At 32.0% G+C, this 20426-nt stretch overlaps 1 protein-coding gene across 1 annotated transcript in view; it reads right to left on the bottom strand.

Moving 5' to 3' along the window:
- LOC130451104 (3-hydroxy-3-methylglutaryl-coenzyme A reductase) overlaps window positions 1-20426 on the bottom strand; it is a 78194-nt gene that overhangs the window by 12049 nt on the left and 45719 nt on the right. Inside the window, exon 3 of the mRNA XM_056789908.1 lies at window positions 2460-2574. Coding sequence (XP_056645886.1) covers window positions 2460-2574 — 115 coding nt within the window. The remainder of the gene's footprint in view (window positions 1-2459; window positions 2575-20426) is intronic.

Here is a 20426-nt window from a genome sequence, read left to right as displayed (position 1 = left end):
TTTTGCGGACCTAAATAATCGATGAAAATATTAAAATTTTATTTAAAAATTACTAAAAGCATAAAAAATATTGTAGGTGCTGCTTGCGGGGTTGATTGTTCGATATAAAAAATTTTATAATACCGAAACCTTTCGAGATATTGATTTATTTTTGACATGAATCAATTCAGAAAACATATGTCTAAATGACTGTTTGTAATGGATTATTTCAGTTTCATATTTGTGAGATATATACAGGGTTAAATTTGGAGTAATTTTTTTTTAAAAATAACACTATATAAATTTATAATTCCTACAGATATGAAGTAGCAACGTTGTAATACAAGTAAATAGGAAGGGGAACGTTGATACTATCATAGAAAAAATACAACAGTCCTTTTGTGATCACAAAAAGAAAATTATATAACATAAAGCTCTGGAACTATAAAATCATCTTGTTTCAGATTCTGCTGAATTTCTGTAGGGATTTTTTGATACAAAAATTGGATTTTCCGTGAAATTAAACAGTTTATCCTGAAATAAACATGTTTTTTGGATTTTTCGGATAAAAATACATATTTTCGAAAAAATCCAGAAATTAAAAATAGACTTGACATACTTATATGAAAAATTCAATATTTCCGAAACAATTCAAGATATCGATTTATTTCTGACATCAATCAATTGAGACTTTCTTCAATAGTCCTGATATAGGAAAAAAATTCCTTTGCAGTGCTACGATTGGGATAATTATATGGTGTTAAGATGGTTTTCTTTGGTATGCGCTCGCTCACTCTTTACCGCTCTTGAAAATAAATTTGGGGTGTATTGAGTACGGCGGGTAGGTACAGCTGATTCCCTGTCGTCGGCTATTGGGCTGATGAAAGAGCTCACTAGAAAAACCGCAGAAAACCCATAACACCGACGAGAGGGAGCCTGGTTCGTTGGTTGCATTGTGAATCGGATGGGAACATATTCATGTGGGTTGAGGATATTTCAGATATGGTCCTGATATAGGAAAAAATTTCCTCTGGAGGACTGAAATTGTGGTGGTTTTGGGAATTGTTAATACGTTATCTGCCTACCTTGACTTTAGTTCGATCACCGCCGCGAAAGGGGTGAAAAGAAAAATGCAAACAACTTTTGGAATTGTAATCAACTTTCTTTTTCTTATCATAGGTAAGGGATACAGCTAAGGCCGTAGATATTATTCCCAATCGCCGGACATGATGATGAAGCCCAACGACATTGTCAAATTTCATTAAATTTATCTATTATCTGTACTTTTGACACATTTGTAATAAAGTTTTATTTTAAAGTCCTGAGCAAAACTTGGAATACATAAGAAATTGATACAAGTGGTGAAAATGACATTAAACAAAACCGAAAACAGGCTAAATGCATGGTAGAGAGGAGTGTTGAGAAAATTTTTGGAGGGATACGAGTGGAACAAGATGAATGAAAGGAATGCAGACATTAAAAGGTCAGAAAGAGATCGGCTATATAGTAAGGGCGTTGGTTGGGGTATAGCCAGAATGGAAGAAAACAGGAGGGTGGAAAGAGCTTCAGCAAGGGGAGAAGGCGCAAAAAGAAGAAGAGGGAGTCCACGTGGATGCATGTAAGGCTGACTACAGAAGTTATTGATAGCGAACTGGTGCAATGCAGCCGTGAACAAAAGGAGTTGGAGAAAAGCAGTAGAGACTTCAAGCCATCGATCCGCCTATAAGGTCTGCTGTGCTGTTTTATATATGTAAGTTTAGGACGGCTCTAACAGCCGTACTAATGGGATTAGGATCAAAATTTTATACAATATACGTCGTAGTTTATTATTACATGCAAAAGAAAAGTAGGGGGCGCTGTAAAAGTTGTGATTGAAAATAAGTCTCCAAATAATGGTTGGTTGAGGAAAACTATTTCTTAATGTGAAAAATTCATTTATAAAACTTCTGTAATAATGTTTTGGTGGATAAATTGTAACTCGATTATACAGGGGGTCGTTGAAAGTATACAGAAAATGAGGTATTAATAACAAAAGTCAATAATAAAGTTATACTTTTTGGTAGTAGTGAAAATTACGCTCGGAGATTACGTTGTTGTATATGAATAATATGTAAGAGTAATGATTAGAATAATATCCATTTACTTTCTCCAGTGTTACCTAGAAACCATGACATTGAGTAATTTCACTCAACTTTCTTCATAGATATTATGTATAACAATGTTTAGCAAGCACCACTTATAAGGGATTCAATGAATACTTTATTATAGTGTGTGTTCTACACTAACAAAAAGCATTTTGTCTATCGTAACATCGTAATAAAAATTCTAAAACAAACAATATATTGTTCGTGAAGGAAATATGTGTGGAATTATTATGATTTACATAATTTTTAAATTTACTGGTGAATAAGTTAGCAATAAATATGTAATAAATTTTTTAGCACTGGTCGCTAGTAAAGTTTATATAAATATCTACTCACCCAGTATATATTTTGAACCCAATTTCTGTAATTTGCAAAACTGATAATAAGAATACAACACTGCTAAACATCTAATAACGGTCATTACTATAACATCAGCCGCGTTATATTCAGCCTGAAACAATTGAAAAATATTAAAATAAACAAATTTAAATATAACAAAATCTCGTAAATATCCTGAGTAAACTTCATTTTTCAAAGTATCTTGAATAGAATAAAAGGCGTAATAATATATATTTTCTATTCATAAATATTTATAAAACCTAAATAATTGATATTTTACAGTTATTAGCATTTTTGAGAATTCCGGCAACAACGTTAATTTAAAGCTAAATCCTTATAAAATTTTATAGATCATTCTCTCTGTTTAGAAAGTTTGTGTACATAAACGTTTCGCCACTAGTGTTAAATAAACACTTATTGAATATTTTTCAATGGCAATGGTAAAACGTTTTGCTTGTAAATGTAGCCCGAATTAAGGCATTAATAGATTCGTTTCTACAGTAACCAAAAACAGTTCGTGACAGTTCGGATTCGGCGCAAAAGATCGGCGGATTTGTATCTGGACACAAACGCTATTCCTAGTAAACTCTTCTTTGCTACACACCATAACCCGATTCATTTTTTTATTATTAATTAGAAAACAAAATTATCGATTTAAACGCAACATTCGACTCAATAGACATAAAAATAGGATTCCCCCGAATCATAATAGAAATAACAGAAGCAATATATGAATGGGTAGGATGGAAATGGAAGGATCTTAGTAAACTTCTGTTCAAACTAGTATTATGATAAAAAAAAGGGCCATAAATTGGGTAATTGACTATAAGTATATGCCGACGATATAGTAATAATAGTAGATACATTTAACAACTTCGATGAAAGCGTAGATATATACAAAGACAACATAAGACCTGGCAATAGAAGCAAATATTAATAAATGCGGAATGATGGTAGTAAACCAAGAAAATCTTAAAATGAAATGACAAATAATAGATAAAATGACTACATTTAAAAAACTGGCAATGGTTTTCATAGAATAAGGAATAATATACATGAGAGAGCGGATTTGAAAACGATAAGTACCTACTTTAGACATAGTACCAAAAGAGATAAAACAACTAAAAAAATAACAGAGAAATGAATATGGACAGGATATGAAATGAGATAATTGTAGAAATACTCAAACTGGAACCAATAGTAAACATAGTTAGTGGTAAAGGCACATAAAGAGAAGACCACCACGAAGTAAAAAAAAAAACAAAAAACATAAGAATAGAAGAAAAGAGAGACCAAGGAAAAATTGTTCAAAAAAAAGCAGCACAGGAAGAAGGAACAAAGAGAAAAACAAGTAATAAAAGGGGAGTGAAAACTAAAGGAAAACTACTTTTTAAAAAATGAATTATTTCGAATCTTTTCAATACTATTGTCAACTCTCAACCTCGGGCGCTATCAGTCGAATTGAGGTTAAGTGAGTGATTTTGAAATCATTATTGGTTAAAACTTAAGCAGTTTTTGGGGACATTCTGTAATTATTCGGGTGCCTGGATATTATATCTGTATAATCCAGATGAACCTGGACCATTTAGCTTTGGTAGGCGGATATGGACGAAGTTCCTTAATACCCTAAACTTAATTGACACACCTTGTGAATTATATTAGTCAGAAAGAAGAAGAAAATGACAGATTTTGGAATATTACGATAAAATTTCAATTCAATCACTTAAATAGGTTTTCAATCACGAATATATTAATTTAAAAAAGTTACCCACAAGAGAATTTGTCTTTTGTGTTAATTATTAACGCCGCTAGGTCCTCTTAGCCCCAATTACTCAAAGAACAATTTGCATAAAATATTTTAGTCAGTTAATATTATTTAATATTATTTTGAATATCGAATAAATTTTGAACATGTGTCATCCGAAGTAGTTGATGACTTAATTTTCATAATTTTAAGCATACTGTATTACTTAACACAAAGAGAAAGTGGACGATGCTTCAGTTTCATTAACATAAGAATTTTAATTTTCTATTTTCTAAAGTAGGTATCGAAATATTAGATAAAGGAAAGAATAACACTGACCAAAGATGAAAAAGTGTTAATGTGGTCATGTTTACATCAGGTCATGGTACAAATTAACATATTTATATTTGTTTACATACTAAACTTATTACCGAAATATTAAAATATGCAAATATATACAAAGATTTCTATCTAACTTTTAGTTTTATTAGAAGATTATTACTACTAAAACCAAAATGTAATAGTTGAAACAAAGATATCATCGCATCGTTTTGAAACCCAGATTCTCAAATCGTTTGATGTTACATAAAAACATTTCAAATAATTGTGATGAAAACCAGAACCTTGAGGTTCTGGAAGTTCTTAATATGTTCATTTGATATTTAGTGTTTATAACTCTTAAATGACTCGCAAGTTAATCCAAAAATCATTGTTTTTCTCATCAAATTGAATGAATATAAATGAACATAAAAACGATGGTTTGAAATATTGAAAAACTTTTATTTTTAGGGTCAGGATTCGGAAAAATAAAACAGATTTCAAAAAAGTAATAGTTCAAAAATTCATTATAACAGGTAAAATCGAGAAGATATACAATTAACAATCAATTCAGCATCAGTTCAGTACTTATACAATACTTGAAACATATATGTAATAATGTATTACATACAGAATGCTCTAAATAAAGTGATCCCGTCTCTAGGATAAATAGAAAACTGAAAAATATTTGGGGCTTGCTCAGTGAAAAAAATATTTTACGCATATGTTTTGGAAGCTGATACATCAAATGAATTTGTTTTTATGTCTGACTCTTATAGAGGGCGCTAGTTACACGGATCGTAGCAAGGTATTACTGAACATAACTTTTTCGATATTAGATTTATTGATCGAAATTTCAAGTAAACGTCATTTAATTTTACACCAAAAATGTACTCTTGATAAAACTTTTTAATGAAGTAATAACCGATTAAAATATTGATAAAGTCATTATTATTGATTAGTCAGTCCCATTTTGGTGTAAAATTAAATGACGTTTAAGTTTACTTGAAATTTCGATTAATAAATCTAATATTGAAAAAGTTAAGTTCTATACTAAATGGTACGAGCCGCATAACTAGCGCCCTCTATAAGAGTCAGACATAAAAACGAATTCTTTTAATGTATCAGCTTCCAAAACATATTCGTGTAAACAAGCAAACCCCAAATATTTTTCAGTTTTTTATCTATCCTAGAGACGCAATCACCTTTTTTTAAAACACCCTGTACATGATTTGAAAATCAAAACAAATGCGACATGTTCAGAAACAAGTGTTTTAATCATCGAATTAAAAACAATTGTACCAAAAAATGAACTGATAGATCTTTTAATGACTTGGTCAATATGAGTTCTAAAAACTAAATAAAAGAAAAATTTTTTCTCAGTTCTTTCGCTTGGCCCGAACATTATTAGAAGATGACCCACGTGCCGAAGGTCTTGTGAAGGTGACTACTTCAGAAAAAATTAAATTAGTGGAAGAAATTGTGACTGGGGCATATAATCAAACATATTGCATCACAAACTGGTATTCTAAGGATTTTACATTACAAGCATTTAAATATGACAAAAATTAGTGAAGAAGAGAATGTTGTGAGCGATTTTTAGAGCTGCGAGGACCAAGTGAGTAACGAGTGATGAAACAATGACCTTTTAATATGATCCGACATCCAAAAGAATTTTCTACAGTGGCGTCGGAAAGGAGATCCCGTGCAAAAGTCACGAAAAGCGCCAAAAAAGTAATAGCTACAATATTTTCACACTGAGAGTGTATACTTTTGATTTATTTCATGGAATAAAATACAGTCGTAAGCGCAGCATATTACTTTAATTTACTAAGGAACTTGTATCAAAAAATTATCGAAAAAAGGCGTGGTAATACCGAGGTGTTCACTTGCTTCATGACAACGTTCCAGTCCATACCTACCTCATCGCTTCTAAAGGCTACTGTACCCAATTGCGCCTTCACAGAGATTAAACACCCATTATATAGCCCTGATTTGGTCCTTTCGGACTATTATTGCTCACGAAGCTGAATAGAATGTCGAGTTGAAGTGTGAAAGCGACGATAAAATTAAACAGGCGGTGTACGATAATTTTGATTCTATAGATCATCATATTCATTGTAGTGACATAGTAAGACGTAAGGAAATACAGGGAGAATATATTGGAAAATAATCAGTTTTTTTTATTTGAATTAGGATATTAGGATATTGTCAAATAGTCTTTAGACTTTATGAATAGACTTTATGAGTTTTTATTACTTTCATTTTGATAGTGATAGTGATAATTAACTATTTGTATTAATTGACTCAACTTGTAAATCATTTCAATTGAAAAAAATAAGAAAAATAAAAATATTTTTAAAAATAGTTTTTCGAAATATTACAATAAAATTTCGATTATATTCAAATTAATCGGTTTTCAATCATAAATATATTATTTTTAATGAGTTACCAATGAAACTTTGGACATTCCATAAAACTAGCAAGCAAAATTTGTTCCAAATTACAAACTGCCGTATATTGCGGTCAACAAAGACGTATTTCGGACTTAGTATAATGGTATTAACGACGGGACTATTTTCATTTATAAATTTACTAGTGAATGCACGACAGAGTGGTTCTCCATACAAAATCTGCCAATCAGAAGAAACTCACGTACGTGTGAAGAATAATCCTACAAACTTTTTATAGAACTTTATGTAATACCAAGACCCATAAATTCTTTCATTCTAAACGCTTAAATGCACAAAAAATGTTCTTATTTCAAATAGCAAATATTTAGGTATAGATTTTTTCTGAATAGCTTTAAAATTTGGTATTAGTGAAATACCAATGAAAAAAATTACTAGTCAGTTGTGAAAAAATGTGTATGCGTTACTTCACAAAATAGAAAGTCCTTTCATTCATACAGTGAACGAACGAATAAACCAACAATGAAATAAACTTTACGATATATTTTTCGAAGGTTAAAAGCATGTTATACACTCCGCCAAAGAAATATCACATCTCTATGATTTCTTATGATTTCAATGAGATAGAATAAAAATAAAGTTTTATTATTTATAAGAATGTTTTCAGATAGTCTCAACAGTATTTAAATTAATAACAGACTGAAAGTTGATTAAAAGAACTCAGAAATTTAAAAATACAGCATAAAATAATTTTTTTGAATATAAATAAATCAAATTTAGTAACGTGCGTTCCTCCTCGATCTCAAATGACATCACAACAACGTCGTGGTAAACTTCTGATGAAGTACTCCAAGTAATTTTGATCCAAATTTTCCCACTCAGTCATTAACACCTCATTCAGTAGTTGAGAATTTACTGGTAACGAATTTGTGGATCTCACCCCTCTGTAAATATTGTCCCACATATGCTCAATAGGGTTCAAACTGGGCTAAGTGCAGGTCAATCTAGAACTACAAAACTTATCTATAGAAGGCACTAGTGTCTATATCTAGTGACATCGACATGGGAAAGTGCTTTATCGTGCATTAATACAAAGTCATTGCCTATAAGAAGGCATGAGGAACAACAAGTGGCTCTAAAATCACCGTAATGTACCTATGAGCAATTAATGATCCGCTACCAATTCTGTGTTAGCTCTTTAAGATATTCCACACCCCAACATGATAGACCCTCTTCCAAAGTTTGTTCAAAGTCTTATATTGCAAAGAATATACCTCTAATCAATTCTTCTACAAACAGGTTTTCTCAGATCTGAAGTACTTAGACAAAATCTGGACTCATGTTCTCGTGAGAATCTTAACTTAATTACACGGGTTCCCTGCTCAGTTGCCGAGCATTATCAGCTCGAATTCCAGCATTTCTTGAAACATTCGTCATGGTTTGTGAATTTCCTTTTAGATTTGAAGCTTCATCTAGCTCTTGTTGAAGCCACTAATACTAAACACACTACCACTACACTAAAACTCACTATTACACTGTCTGACGTGCGTTTCGATAACCAAATTATCGTCTTCAGAGTCTGAAGGTAAACTAAATGAAACTCGTGTGTATACAGAATGAATATATGGAAATAATTTGTACGAAATTTTTTAGTTTACATGCTTTCGATACATTTTTGATAACTTAAAACAACTTTTTGGTTCTTGACGTATCAGCTTAAACCGATAAAGTAATAGAAAACAAATGGTATGTTGTATACCATAAAAAGAGCAATTTTAAGAGCGATTTTCAAATAAATTCAACTGCATAAATACACAGTAGCTTTAAAACCACACTAAACAGTTAATATATGTATATTTAGAATTTTCTTAGCAATAAAACGCTTTAGAATCTACTATAAATCACACAAAAAGAATTGTCTGTGTTTATTTTCAAATTCAAAATATGAATAACTACAGTATTGTTAATAAGAGCGACTATTAACTTGATCAAATTGATATTTACTGCAAAAAATTAGTTTTATTACGACTACCATTAACATTAAGCATGATATAAATGGGATGATTATTATAACATCCTTTTTTATTTGTTATTATGTACTTTTCAACCCCCACAAATATCAAAAAATTAGCCGTCGGTCACCCTTAAAAAAAGTTATGGAGGGTTAAAATATATTTATAGCTAAAAAAATCAGTTTTTTACATAATAATTCGTTATTCAGTCATAATAAATTGTATTCAGAAAATTATAGAATTTATATTTATATGAATATAGAACTAGTTAGGTTAGGTTAGGTTAGGTTAAATATAAGAAGCAAAACAATAAATTCTTCGTATAGAATAGTACCTGCAACACAAATTGAAAGAGAAATGTAAACACAAATTAATGTGTTTACATATCGATATGTTTTGATAGAAACATACTTTTCGAAAGAATTGCGAGATCTGGGAGGGGTCGACCGAAGGGTAATTCCAACGAAATTGTTTTCAGGATGCTCTTGACATCCACTCTCAGCAACCCCAACCCCCTCCGAAGTGGAAGTTGAAAAGTAAATATTTACCGATTCTGTAATTGTAATAATTTTGTATTGTCATTAAAAAGTGTGAAACAGCATCGTCATTTTCCAATTTTGATTAATAAAACGTTAATGTCTCATTATCCAATGTTGAAAACTACTATAGTTAAATTCAAACATTGGTATGAGTATATTTCATAAAAGAATTTTTTAATGTGGTCGTAGATAAAATAATGAATGATACTCGTGCTCAAAAATATCCCTCACGTGATTGTATAATAAATACTATACTATTGATACTATTAAACCGAATCAATGGGTTCTAAATAATGGTTCTATAGTACAATCCTTCAGCACATAGCATAGAAGATAGAAAGAGATTGTGGAACAGATATGAGAGTAGCTAGGGCGGTAAAGAGAATCGGACACTCCGTGCCAAATCTATAAAAGATGAAGATTCTAAAACTAGTCCCAAAATTTAAACCATTCGTTATCTCTACGTGGTAGTGTACAAAGTACAAAGTAGAACCATGTACCTAAAGATACCTTTTGCTACTGCTCACCCAAATGTAATGTGCCCTCCAACTTTTGATGAACAGTAATTCCATTATTGCAGAAGCTGTTTCTATAAAGGACATTCGCAAACTCACTACCTACTATCTGTACACATTCAAATGATTTCATTGAATAATTATGAATTTAAACGTATTTAATTGGCCCTTTCGTTAATGAAATCTAATAGACTTAAATCTTATTTTCATGGTCGAAAATTTCTGAGATATAGTAAACTCCCGATTATATGTGAAATTGAGTACAATTTAGCGGATAATCCAAAAAATTATGAAAAGAAAGTAACTCAAATATGCATTTGAACAAGTTATACACACAATATTTGACATTAGCAGACGTTTTGCTTACAAATTTGTAAATTTATTTGTTTAGAAATTTAGTTAAAAGTTTCTGTTTCTTTTTTGCATTGAAGCTCTTCTTTTTCATTTGGGCTTTGAGTTTTTTTATCACTATTTTATCGCAAAGTGTTGAGTCACCTTCTTCTAAATGCTGAATAGGGTCTTCAACATGAGCTAAAGATGCGTCGTGGCTCACTTTTTTTTGTACCTTATCTTCTTCATCGCTATCTTCCACATTCATATCTAGCGCTTCTTTTACAATTTTTCAAGGTTAGGTGTTTGAAGCTTGGATGACTAATATCCCAATTAAACCACTCATTGATATTATTTTCTATTGATTTGAGTAAATAAAAGTTTTTTTTGTTTTTTATCATTATTAAAAGAAAATAAGAATTTAGATTCGCGAATAATCCGCATAGCGGATAATCGGGAGTTTACTGAGGTTGTATAGAAATTAGAGAGTGAGATACTTGTTGGTTTTGTGTATTTCTTCGATTAGGAATTTCCATTTAAGGGTGAGGTTGATTTTGATTGGTCTTTTATAGTCTTTATTTCTTCTACAGAGCTTGTGTTTGGGTAGTTTGACGTTTTTTTATTGATACAGTGTACTTTTATTATCTACTCACACAAAGTAATAAGTCTAATAACGTGAGCTAGGAACCATTCAATCACGGTACATTGAGAGGAGATCTTCTGGCCATAGTCTCTTCAATCTTCGTTTTATAGTTCTTTATTACATCTTCGATAAGCGGAATGTTCAGATCGTTATGAATTGTTTGGTTATAAACGTACCAATAGGCTTTAGTTTACCCACGAATTGTTTTTGATTAAATTTTATAAAAATGAGAATATTATTGATAAAAATTTGAGGTCAAGCAGATTTCCTTGTTGTAAATCTTATTTGCAATGTCATTAAGTATCGTTCGTTATAAAGTGAAGTTATCTTACGTGAGGTATCGTTTGGTTTCCTTGAAAATAGTTCACTGGAATGATATTGGATAGAGAGGTGGGTACAGCCGCTAATCCTTAAACATCTGTTTGTCACTTTCCCATTATAAAATAACAAAAAAAATGTGCGTTATTTTACCTAATATTTTGTTAAATTTATTCTCTGGCCGTACTCATTGTTAACTCAAAGGTAAGCTTCCTCAAAGTTTCACAAATTACAAGAGCAGACAAGTTATCATTGTTGTATACTATTCATATTAGATGCTATGTCGTTCATAAATAGACGTTCCGTCAACAATGGGATAAAAGACATCCGCAACCATTGACCATCAGTATTACGGTTATTTTCGTAGAAGAATATTCCTAGGAAGTTGCTAAATACTATGTTCAAACATAGAAACAAAGTAAAGTCAAAGATTGTAAGTAAACTAATTATTTAACCGGTTATGTCTAAACGTAATCATTCTTTGACATCACTATTAGTTGATTTTTTCACATATTCTTTGATTCTCATTACCCAATAAGAAAAAAACAAAACAAAAATATTAAATAAGATTTAATTTCTTTCTAATAACACAGATTTCTTAAACACTGGCGCAGTTACCTATAAAATTAATAATAAAATGTTTTTGTACAGGTTGACACTTAAAGAAGACCTAAACATCGAGTACAGTTTAATGTACAAAGAATAATAATAAATATAATAATAAAGCAATCGGCGGCAAGAGTTATGACAAGAGATGAGCAAAGAAAGGAATCTATGTATTTAAAAATTTTTAAAAAAAGCCCGTTTGGCCGTTCCATCCGGCCGGTTTCCTTCATTGTTTTTGAGTGCGCGATATTTATGCCTAGATCTGTCATCAAGCATTCAATCACTCAACTTATGCCCTCCTCAAGTTATATTCAACATGACTTTTCCCCCGTTCATTTCTGATGTTTCTTCTTTCATATCTAGTGTTCTAATTGGAGTCAGTTGTTCGTTTTGATCTAAGATCACACAGTAAATCAAACCCTTTCGTTTGAGATTTAACACGAGTGAATTGGTTGAGTCTGAGGAGACTTAAGAGCAGACATTCAACTTCACTTGAAATTTTTTGAGATCTTTTCCACTTAATGCTGCATATCTCGAGTTTTACTAAGGGTTCGTTTTGAACTAAGAACACTGAGTAAATAAGGCCCTTTCATTTGATAATTATTGTGATTGAATTGGTCTAGTCTGAGGTGAAATTGAAAAGCACTGCTGTCAAGCAGATACAGTGTTTACAACATTTTGAAACTAAATTAGAAAGGTGCCAACACAGAAGATGGCATAACCGTCAAAACATCAAGAAATATTTAAGGCTTGAAATACATCTTCAAACATATTACTATATTAGAAAGTACACAATTCATACAGCATATATTTCAAGTTAGAAGACGCCACGTCGTTTAGTATTTTTTTGACTATCATCAATAGTGAACGTTTTCAATGAATTTGTGAACATGGAGAAAATTGGTCATCCTTATTTGATACAATATTTTTATTTGAAAGACATTAACTCAACCAATATAAAAGCTGAACTAGATTCTACTCTGGGTGAGACTGCTTCTTCGTTATCAACAGTAAAATATTGGGTAACAGAGTTTAAGCGAGAACGTACGACCTGCAAAGATCAGCATCGCAGTGATTGACCAAATGAGGTGACGACTCCAGAAATGTTGAAGAAAATTCACTGGATGATGGTCGATTGAAAGTGCGCAAGCATTTCAAAAAGTGCGGTAGATCACATATTTGTACATGAGAAAGCTTTAAGATGGGTGCCGCGTTTGCTCACAATGGATCAAAAACAAACGTCATGAAGTGTTTCACAATGTTTCACAAAAATAAAACTGAATTTTCGTGCCGTTCCATAACCATGGCAAAGACCGTTCCATCTGTAGGCAAGGTCTAATGGTCGTTTTTTTTTATTTGCGTGGGATAATTTTCACTGACTATCTAGAAAACGGGAAAACTATCAACAGCGTGTATTATACGAACTTGCAACGTTTGAGCGAAGAAATCAAGCAAAAACCGCCGCATTTGGCTAAGAAGAAAGTCTTGTTCCATCAAAACAATGCACCAATCCACACAGCCGTTATTGAAATAGCAAAAATTAGAAAATTGAAGTTTGTAGCCTCCTCGGATTATTTTCTGTTCCCAGACTTGAAAAATTACTCGGTGGTCAAGTTTTCCGTCAATGAAGACGTGATTCTTATTATAAAAATTGTATCGAACTTATTGAACATCGCTGGAAGAAGTGTATGGAGCCAAAAGGAGATTACGTTGATAACTAAATATATTGTTTTTCCAAAATTTTTGTGTTGGGCCAGGTACATCCCTGTAATTTGATGAGCAAAAAACGCACATAGAAAGAAATAAATTCAAACCAGGGGAAAATGAAATACAAGAGAAGGTATAGGAAGACGTGATGTATGTAGGATTCTTCTGAGAAGAATCAAGATATTTCTTCATATACTTGCGAAATAAAAAACATTCGCTTGAACATAAAATAACAATAGACGGAATCTTCGAGATTCTGAGGAAATTTGCAGACTACTTACAACAGGAGAATTGAAAAAAATTAATGTATCATATATACAAAAAGTAATGGGAAAGACATACTGAAATTATTAAAGCAGATTGGTATGGTATGGCCATATTTATAGGAAAACTTTCATTGATAAAAATTACGGAATGCAGACCAGTTTTAGGTGAACCAAAAACAAAATGGTAAGTCCAATTAAATGCGAATCCAAATTGAAGAAGAAAGTGAAACACACAAGTGCTTCAAATTAACCTAAAAATTCAAACAAAATTGAATTTATTTTCCAACAAAATGGTGCCTCTTGTCGTACCGCTAAAGAAGTAAAAGATTCGATGTCAGAAAATAATATTCCAATTTAATAACCGAGATCTTTTGCCGATTGAAACCTCATGGCGTAACATTATAGAAAGTTTGGTAACGTTCAGGGTCTTTTTGTCAAAAACAAAAATGGTGTTGAAAAGATTTCGACTATTTAAAAAAAAATTAAAGCTTTATACTAGTTTAGTATTTAACATAAATTATATAATGAGTAGTTGTTGTCTCAAGGAGTTACTCAAATTTTTGGTGACCCTGTAAATCAATTATATGATTCCAACACATTCACACCCTCTAGTCATTGATATTTCGATATTTTTAAGAACGTGAAACTACAATGTCATACACATATACTTAATATTCAACCCAAATAAATTTAGCGGTTGCTTTTAGATTACATAAAGTTTTAACTTTCTCTGAGGTCAAGTGTACGATTCAAAAATTTATCTCTGTTTTATATTACTAGAGACCTGTTGGAAATTTCATTGAAAGTTAGCACATACACATCACGAAATTTCCGCATTCTATACTATCGATAAGAGAAAATTCATTTGAAAACATAGAGTGAAATTCAATACCACGGAATATATTTTTCGAAAATATCTTGGCGGACAATTAATATTTCCAAACGCGTTTTTTAAATGTATACAGAGTGTCTTAATTCAGAAATCTGTCGTGAGCATTTATTTTTTTAAATTCCCGTCATTTTCTTTGTTATTTATATAGGGTGTGAAGTTGCACGTAATATTAAATATAAACTTTTTAGTATTAGAAATATTGAATTTATTATATTATTATTATTATTATTATATTATTGTATTATTATATTATATATGATTGAATTTATTATATTATATTATATTAAGAGTCTAGATTAAGAGATTGTCTAGGAATTTGAATTAGTGCAGCACGATGGTTCGAGTGCAGAAAATACACAATTTCACAATTCTTTTGAACCTAATACCAAAAATTCACTCATTATTAGAAAAAATAATTTTTTCCATAAATTTTTGTCCAATATTTTATATAATTTGCTCTTTTTGGAAAATCTTAGATGTTTGCTGATGGTTTTTCGTTTCGATTTATTGATAATAATTATTCAAAATTTCGTAGTGAGCGCTAGAAGCACAAAATGTATTCTAAATGTGCCTGTGCGCTCGATCCACGTGCGCTCCTCGCACCCCACTGTTTCCAAAGATTACTGTTATTAATAACTGGTAAGTTTCATGGAAGATGCGGTTCCGGAACAAGAAGGTGGACATTCGAGATAGATGACCGATCAATTGTCAGCACATCGGTGGGAAATCGAGCCCTCACTGGTGTTCAAGTCCAAAAAGAGCTCAGAAAACGCGAGTAGTGGCTGGAGAATCAGAAGAAGACTTAAGGCGGAAATGCCAGCTACTGAATGCAAATCAATTCCAGCAAGCAGCGCGTCTTCCAGAGAACACGTTAATTGTCCTGATGAGCAATGGGACTCCGTTCTCTTCTCAGACGAAAGCAGAGTGTGCCTTCATGGTGGTGATATGAGAGGACGCGTTTGCAGAAGAACTGAGAAAGTTTCGTGCAGTGTTGCATAGAAGAAAATATGAATTTTGATGGAGGTTCCTAGAAGGTTTCAGCAGGGATTTTAACGGAAAAAAATAAATTATTATTTTGACGAATTTAAAATTGTTTATTGCCTTCTTCATTGCTTTTTTATATGATATTTTCTAATTACCAACAAAACAATTCAATAACAATATAGATTAATCATTATAAAGCTAAAACTAATGGCTTTGATAAGCTAAAATCAGAAAAAGAAAAGATGATATAGATTATTTGCTTACGAGTGTACATGGAAAATTTCGTCTTTTACTTTGAAGCTATTATAAAAAAGTTTTAAGGTTGTTATTTATCCATTGATCTGAGAATTGATCCAATTTCGTTGTCTCAATCTGCCTAATCTTTCGATGGATTCTAAGGCTTCAATGTGCCTCCTTCTTGAAATTCCACGAGGTCTGGCTAATAACGACACTGCGCACCTAGAGGGCGCCCTAGATGGGTGGGCTAAAAAAAGATTAGTGCGTTGGGTATTTAGATATCTTGTCTACGTACGACCCAAAACACGTTTCCGTCACTATTATAGTATTTGTACAGTAGCGGTTTGAAACGAACGTGTTTTTTTCTCGTGGAGCAACGATTTGATCTCAAATTTATCGTTAAATTGGAAAAAACTCCGACTCTATAAATTGTTGCACGAGGCCTATGAGGACAATTTTCTATCTCGTGCGCGTATTTTTAAGTGGTGTAAACGCTTTACTGAAAGCCGAGAGAGCACTGAAGATGACCAGCGCCCAGATCGCTCTGTGACTGTTTCAACTCCGGAAACAGTCATCAAAAGCAATTAAATTGTGCGTGCAGATGATCGAATGAGCATCCGGATGATTGCCGAGGCTGTAAACGCTGATAAAGAAGAAATTACAGATGACAGGAGTCTGTACAAAGCTGGTGCCAAAAATCTGACTCCTGACCAAAATCTCTTGCGTCAACGGGTCTGTGCAGATTTCCTTGAAAGGTTAGAAAGGTTATGAAAAGATCTGTTTTGAGTCGATGGAATCGGTAAAGTAAAAAACGACAGAGCTGCTGAAGGCACTCACCAAAGAAGACTTCCAGCACTGCTGCCATCAATGGAAAAAACTTAGGGAAAGGTGTGTGGTCAGGGGAGAGGAGTGTATTGAAGGGGAGCCTTAGAATGTAAAAAAAATCCTTTTTCGTAACCAGTCTCGTTATTTAATAGCCAGACCTCGTAATATTTATAAACTATTGTTGTGGATCTTCCTCGCTATAAGCAATAGGAACAAACAAAAGTTACTCAATATGATTTTTGAATTTTTTATAGACAAGAAGCTGTCACGTAATATCCAATTACTAATTAGCTTATTTCAATGTCGTTAATGTTTATCACAATATATTCAAAAAGTAGTGTAACTGGTGTACTTGAAACATGGTGGAATTAATTTCATAATTTCGATATTTCGTCCTTGTCCGATTTATTAATTTTCAATAGAATTAATCGCATTTATTATGGGTTACAATTTTTGGTACTTGAAATTATCATTGTCAAAGTCAATCGTGATTGATTCCAATTATTTATAAAGTTAAAGTTAGAAAAATTATAGTTATGGAATGATTATCCCACCCTGTACTTGCTCTTCCTCCTGTACCTTGTTTGTAGTTCCGCATCTGACTTATATCTCGACAAGTTATTTTCAGGTCTTCCATCCACAGTACGGAGATGGACTTTTGCTACTGCGGTTATTGACCTTGACAGTGAAAGTGAAATGAGAAATGAGTTTCTTTATGATTATCGACAATTATCCAAAATATAATTTTTACTACTAAGCAAACGTTGCGACAAGTACAAAAAAATCTAATCGTTTTCTATGGCCAATTTAGTCATTAAATGTAAATATAGAACAGGGACGTATTTAAGATGGTTACATTGTCTAAAATCAATCAGGCAGATGAAAAACTTAAATATTTATGAAAAATCCCGAAATAAAATTCAAATTAAAAACTGACCTTCTTCAACGTGAAAATTCCATCGCTACCTTCAACCCCTTCGAATGACAGGTACAAACACACTTATTTAAATGAGAAATATAAGCTTGTGATATATCGTATGAAAGGTCTATAAGTCTCTTAAGGGTGTGGGGACAAGAAAACTATACAATTTGTTGTTTTTTAAATCTAATTATTTCATATAACTGAATCAGCAACTTCGGCTCGCTTTCCTTTATTCTGAATGTTGCATAAAATTATGAAATTCTGTACCTAACCTAACCAAAGAAATCATTTTCTTGCTGTATGTTTCAATAATCAGATAAATTCTGTGAAAGTTTCTATATACGAGGATATATTGAAAAATTCTTAGCCTACTATAGAACCAAACAAAATTTCAATGTCAAAATATTTTATTACTCAACATATTCTCCTCTTAACTGGATACATTTATCACAGCGAATCTGCAAAGTCTCTAGACCTTTCAAAAAATGTTTCTTTTTGCTCTGCAAACCAGACCTCCACAGCTTTTATTACCTCCTCGTTACCGAAGAAAAATTTACGACGTTTTAAACTTTTTTTCATTTGAGGAAAGAGATGATAGTCGGACGGAGCCAAATCTGGTGAATAAGGGGGTGTTCTAGTAAGTCCAACCCTAAATCACGAATTTTTTGCATGGCAACATGAGATTTGTCTGCAGGAGCGTTGTCTTGAAAAAACAAAACACCTAGAGTAGTTAGTAATGTTGAATAGCAATCTCCAGTTGTTTTTTTACCCTTATCAAAAAGAGCAATAATAACTGAAGCAAGAACTTTTCTAACAGATTTTTGGACACGAAACTTCTCAGGTCTTGGAGAACTAGAGTGTCGCCATTCCATCGATTGTTGCTTTGTTGGGGGATCGTAGAAATGTACCCAAATATTATCCATAGTAACAATTCGGTTTAAGATTTCAAATCGAGTACAGATCGAACGCGATGCTTCTACCCTTGCACGCTTTTGGTCAACAATCAAACATTTGGGGATCCATTTTGCAGCAATTTTTATCATGTCCAAATTGACGTGAACTATATGATGAACGCGTTCGTATGAAATATTCAGTGCTTCAGATCAGATCCGTTTTAGCCCAATTCGACGGTCTGATACAATCATGTCAAGAACTGCATCGATATTTTCGGGGACTGACACAGAAACTGGCCTTCCCGATCGCTCATCATCTTCAATAGAAAATTTACCTCTTTTGAAGCTTGCAATCCAATTTTTTACTATCGCATACGAAGGACATTGATCACCAAGGGTATTAAGCGTATATTCGTAAATCTGCTTACCTCTTAACCCTTTTAAATACAGGTACTTGATGATGGGTCAATACTCCAATTGGAAATCTTTTTTCTTTTAATTTATTGCGTAGCTCTGGTTTACTTTTTTGACGTCATACTTTACACTGAAACTTGTAATAAGTTATTGTTCGTTTCTATGGTAACGCAATATTTTATTTATGCATGGACCTGGTCTAGGCTAACTAGATATCAATACATTCTCGTACTATATGGTTTAACCACCAACGCTTGCTTGATATGTTAATAAGGGTTATAAGACAGTTTTACATAAGATTAAGATGTTGCCGAGATATTTACGGTGAAGATTTTGATCATCTACTTCATTGACTTCCATAGTTTTTGTAAAACAGCGTGCTCATTATTATTTTTTCTGTTGTAGAATTGAGTAGATTTTAAAAATTTTTGATACTGGCCTGAGGAGCACTGCGACGCATAATGTATTTAATATTCAAGGGCTGTGCTAAGTCACTTGCAATAAAAAATTAATTACAGTGTTTCAGAAACGACGAAGTGATGTTTAAGATAAACACAAGTTACATTGTGTAATTTCTATCAACGGGGTAAGCCTTTTGTCACGTCTATAACTGTCCCATTTCAACCTTTATTAACACAATCAATTACAAACAATTTAATGTATGAATAATACAAAATGAAGTGACAGTTTAATAATTTTTTAAGTATATGTTTAATGACAAAATAAATCAACACTTTTTAAATGTTCGGGTATTAACCGCAAGAACTCATTTCTTTCCCATCTTTTTAACATGCTTTTATTAGCTTCACTTGTTTATATGTAACAGAATCTTTGAACTCGATTTACATCAGTGACTCAGGATAACTTGAATCGTGATATTATTTCATAATAGGGTGTTTGGCCAAAGTCAACCATCAATTGCTTTTTTTATTAATATCAGTAGTATATTTTAATCCATTGAATTGCTTAAACTATAAGTTTAGTATCATAGTTTTCCCGCTACTTATCTCTAATAAATATCAACACTATTAAAAATTATATAATTTTCTTATTACTATGGTTCCATCATAACAACTTCTTGGCTTGGTTGATTCCAACCCGTGAACCTACTTCTTTTGTTAATAATCCTTACTGCGGAACCCTCTCATATATATATACACCCAAGTGTACTAACTCTAATATACATTTCATAATTCAATGCTATTGACAACCAACTAACCTTACCTAACCAATGAAATTCAGAACAAAATAACATATAAAATTCAACGATTTCTATGGTAACCAGAATATTGAATTTGATGAATCTAATGTTTTTAAAAATATATTACAAAATGTCACAACAAAATTCTTAATTAATTGATTCCCATATATGAGTTTTCGAAAGCCTA

Source organism: Diorhabda sublineata, chromosome X, assembly GCF_026230105.1.
Source record: "Diorhabda sublineata isolate icDioSubl1.1 chromosome X, icDioSubl1.1, whole genome shotgun sequence".
Classification (NCBI taxonomy): domain Eukaryota; kingdom Metazoa; phylum Arthropoda; class Insecta; order Coleoptera; family Chrysomelidae; genus Diorhabda; species Diorhabda sublineata.
This window is presented reverse-complemented; position numbering and strand designations above follow the sequence as displayed.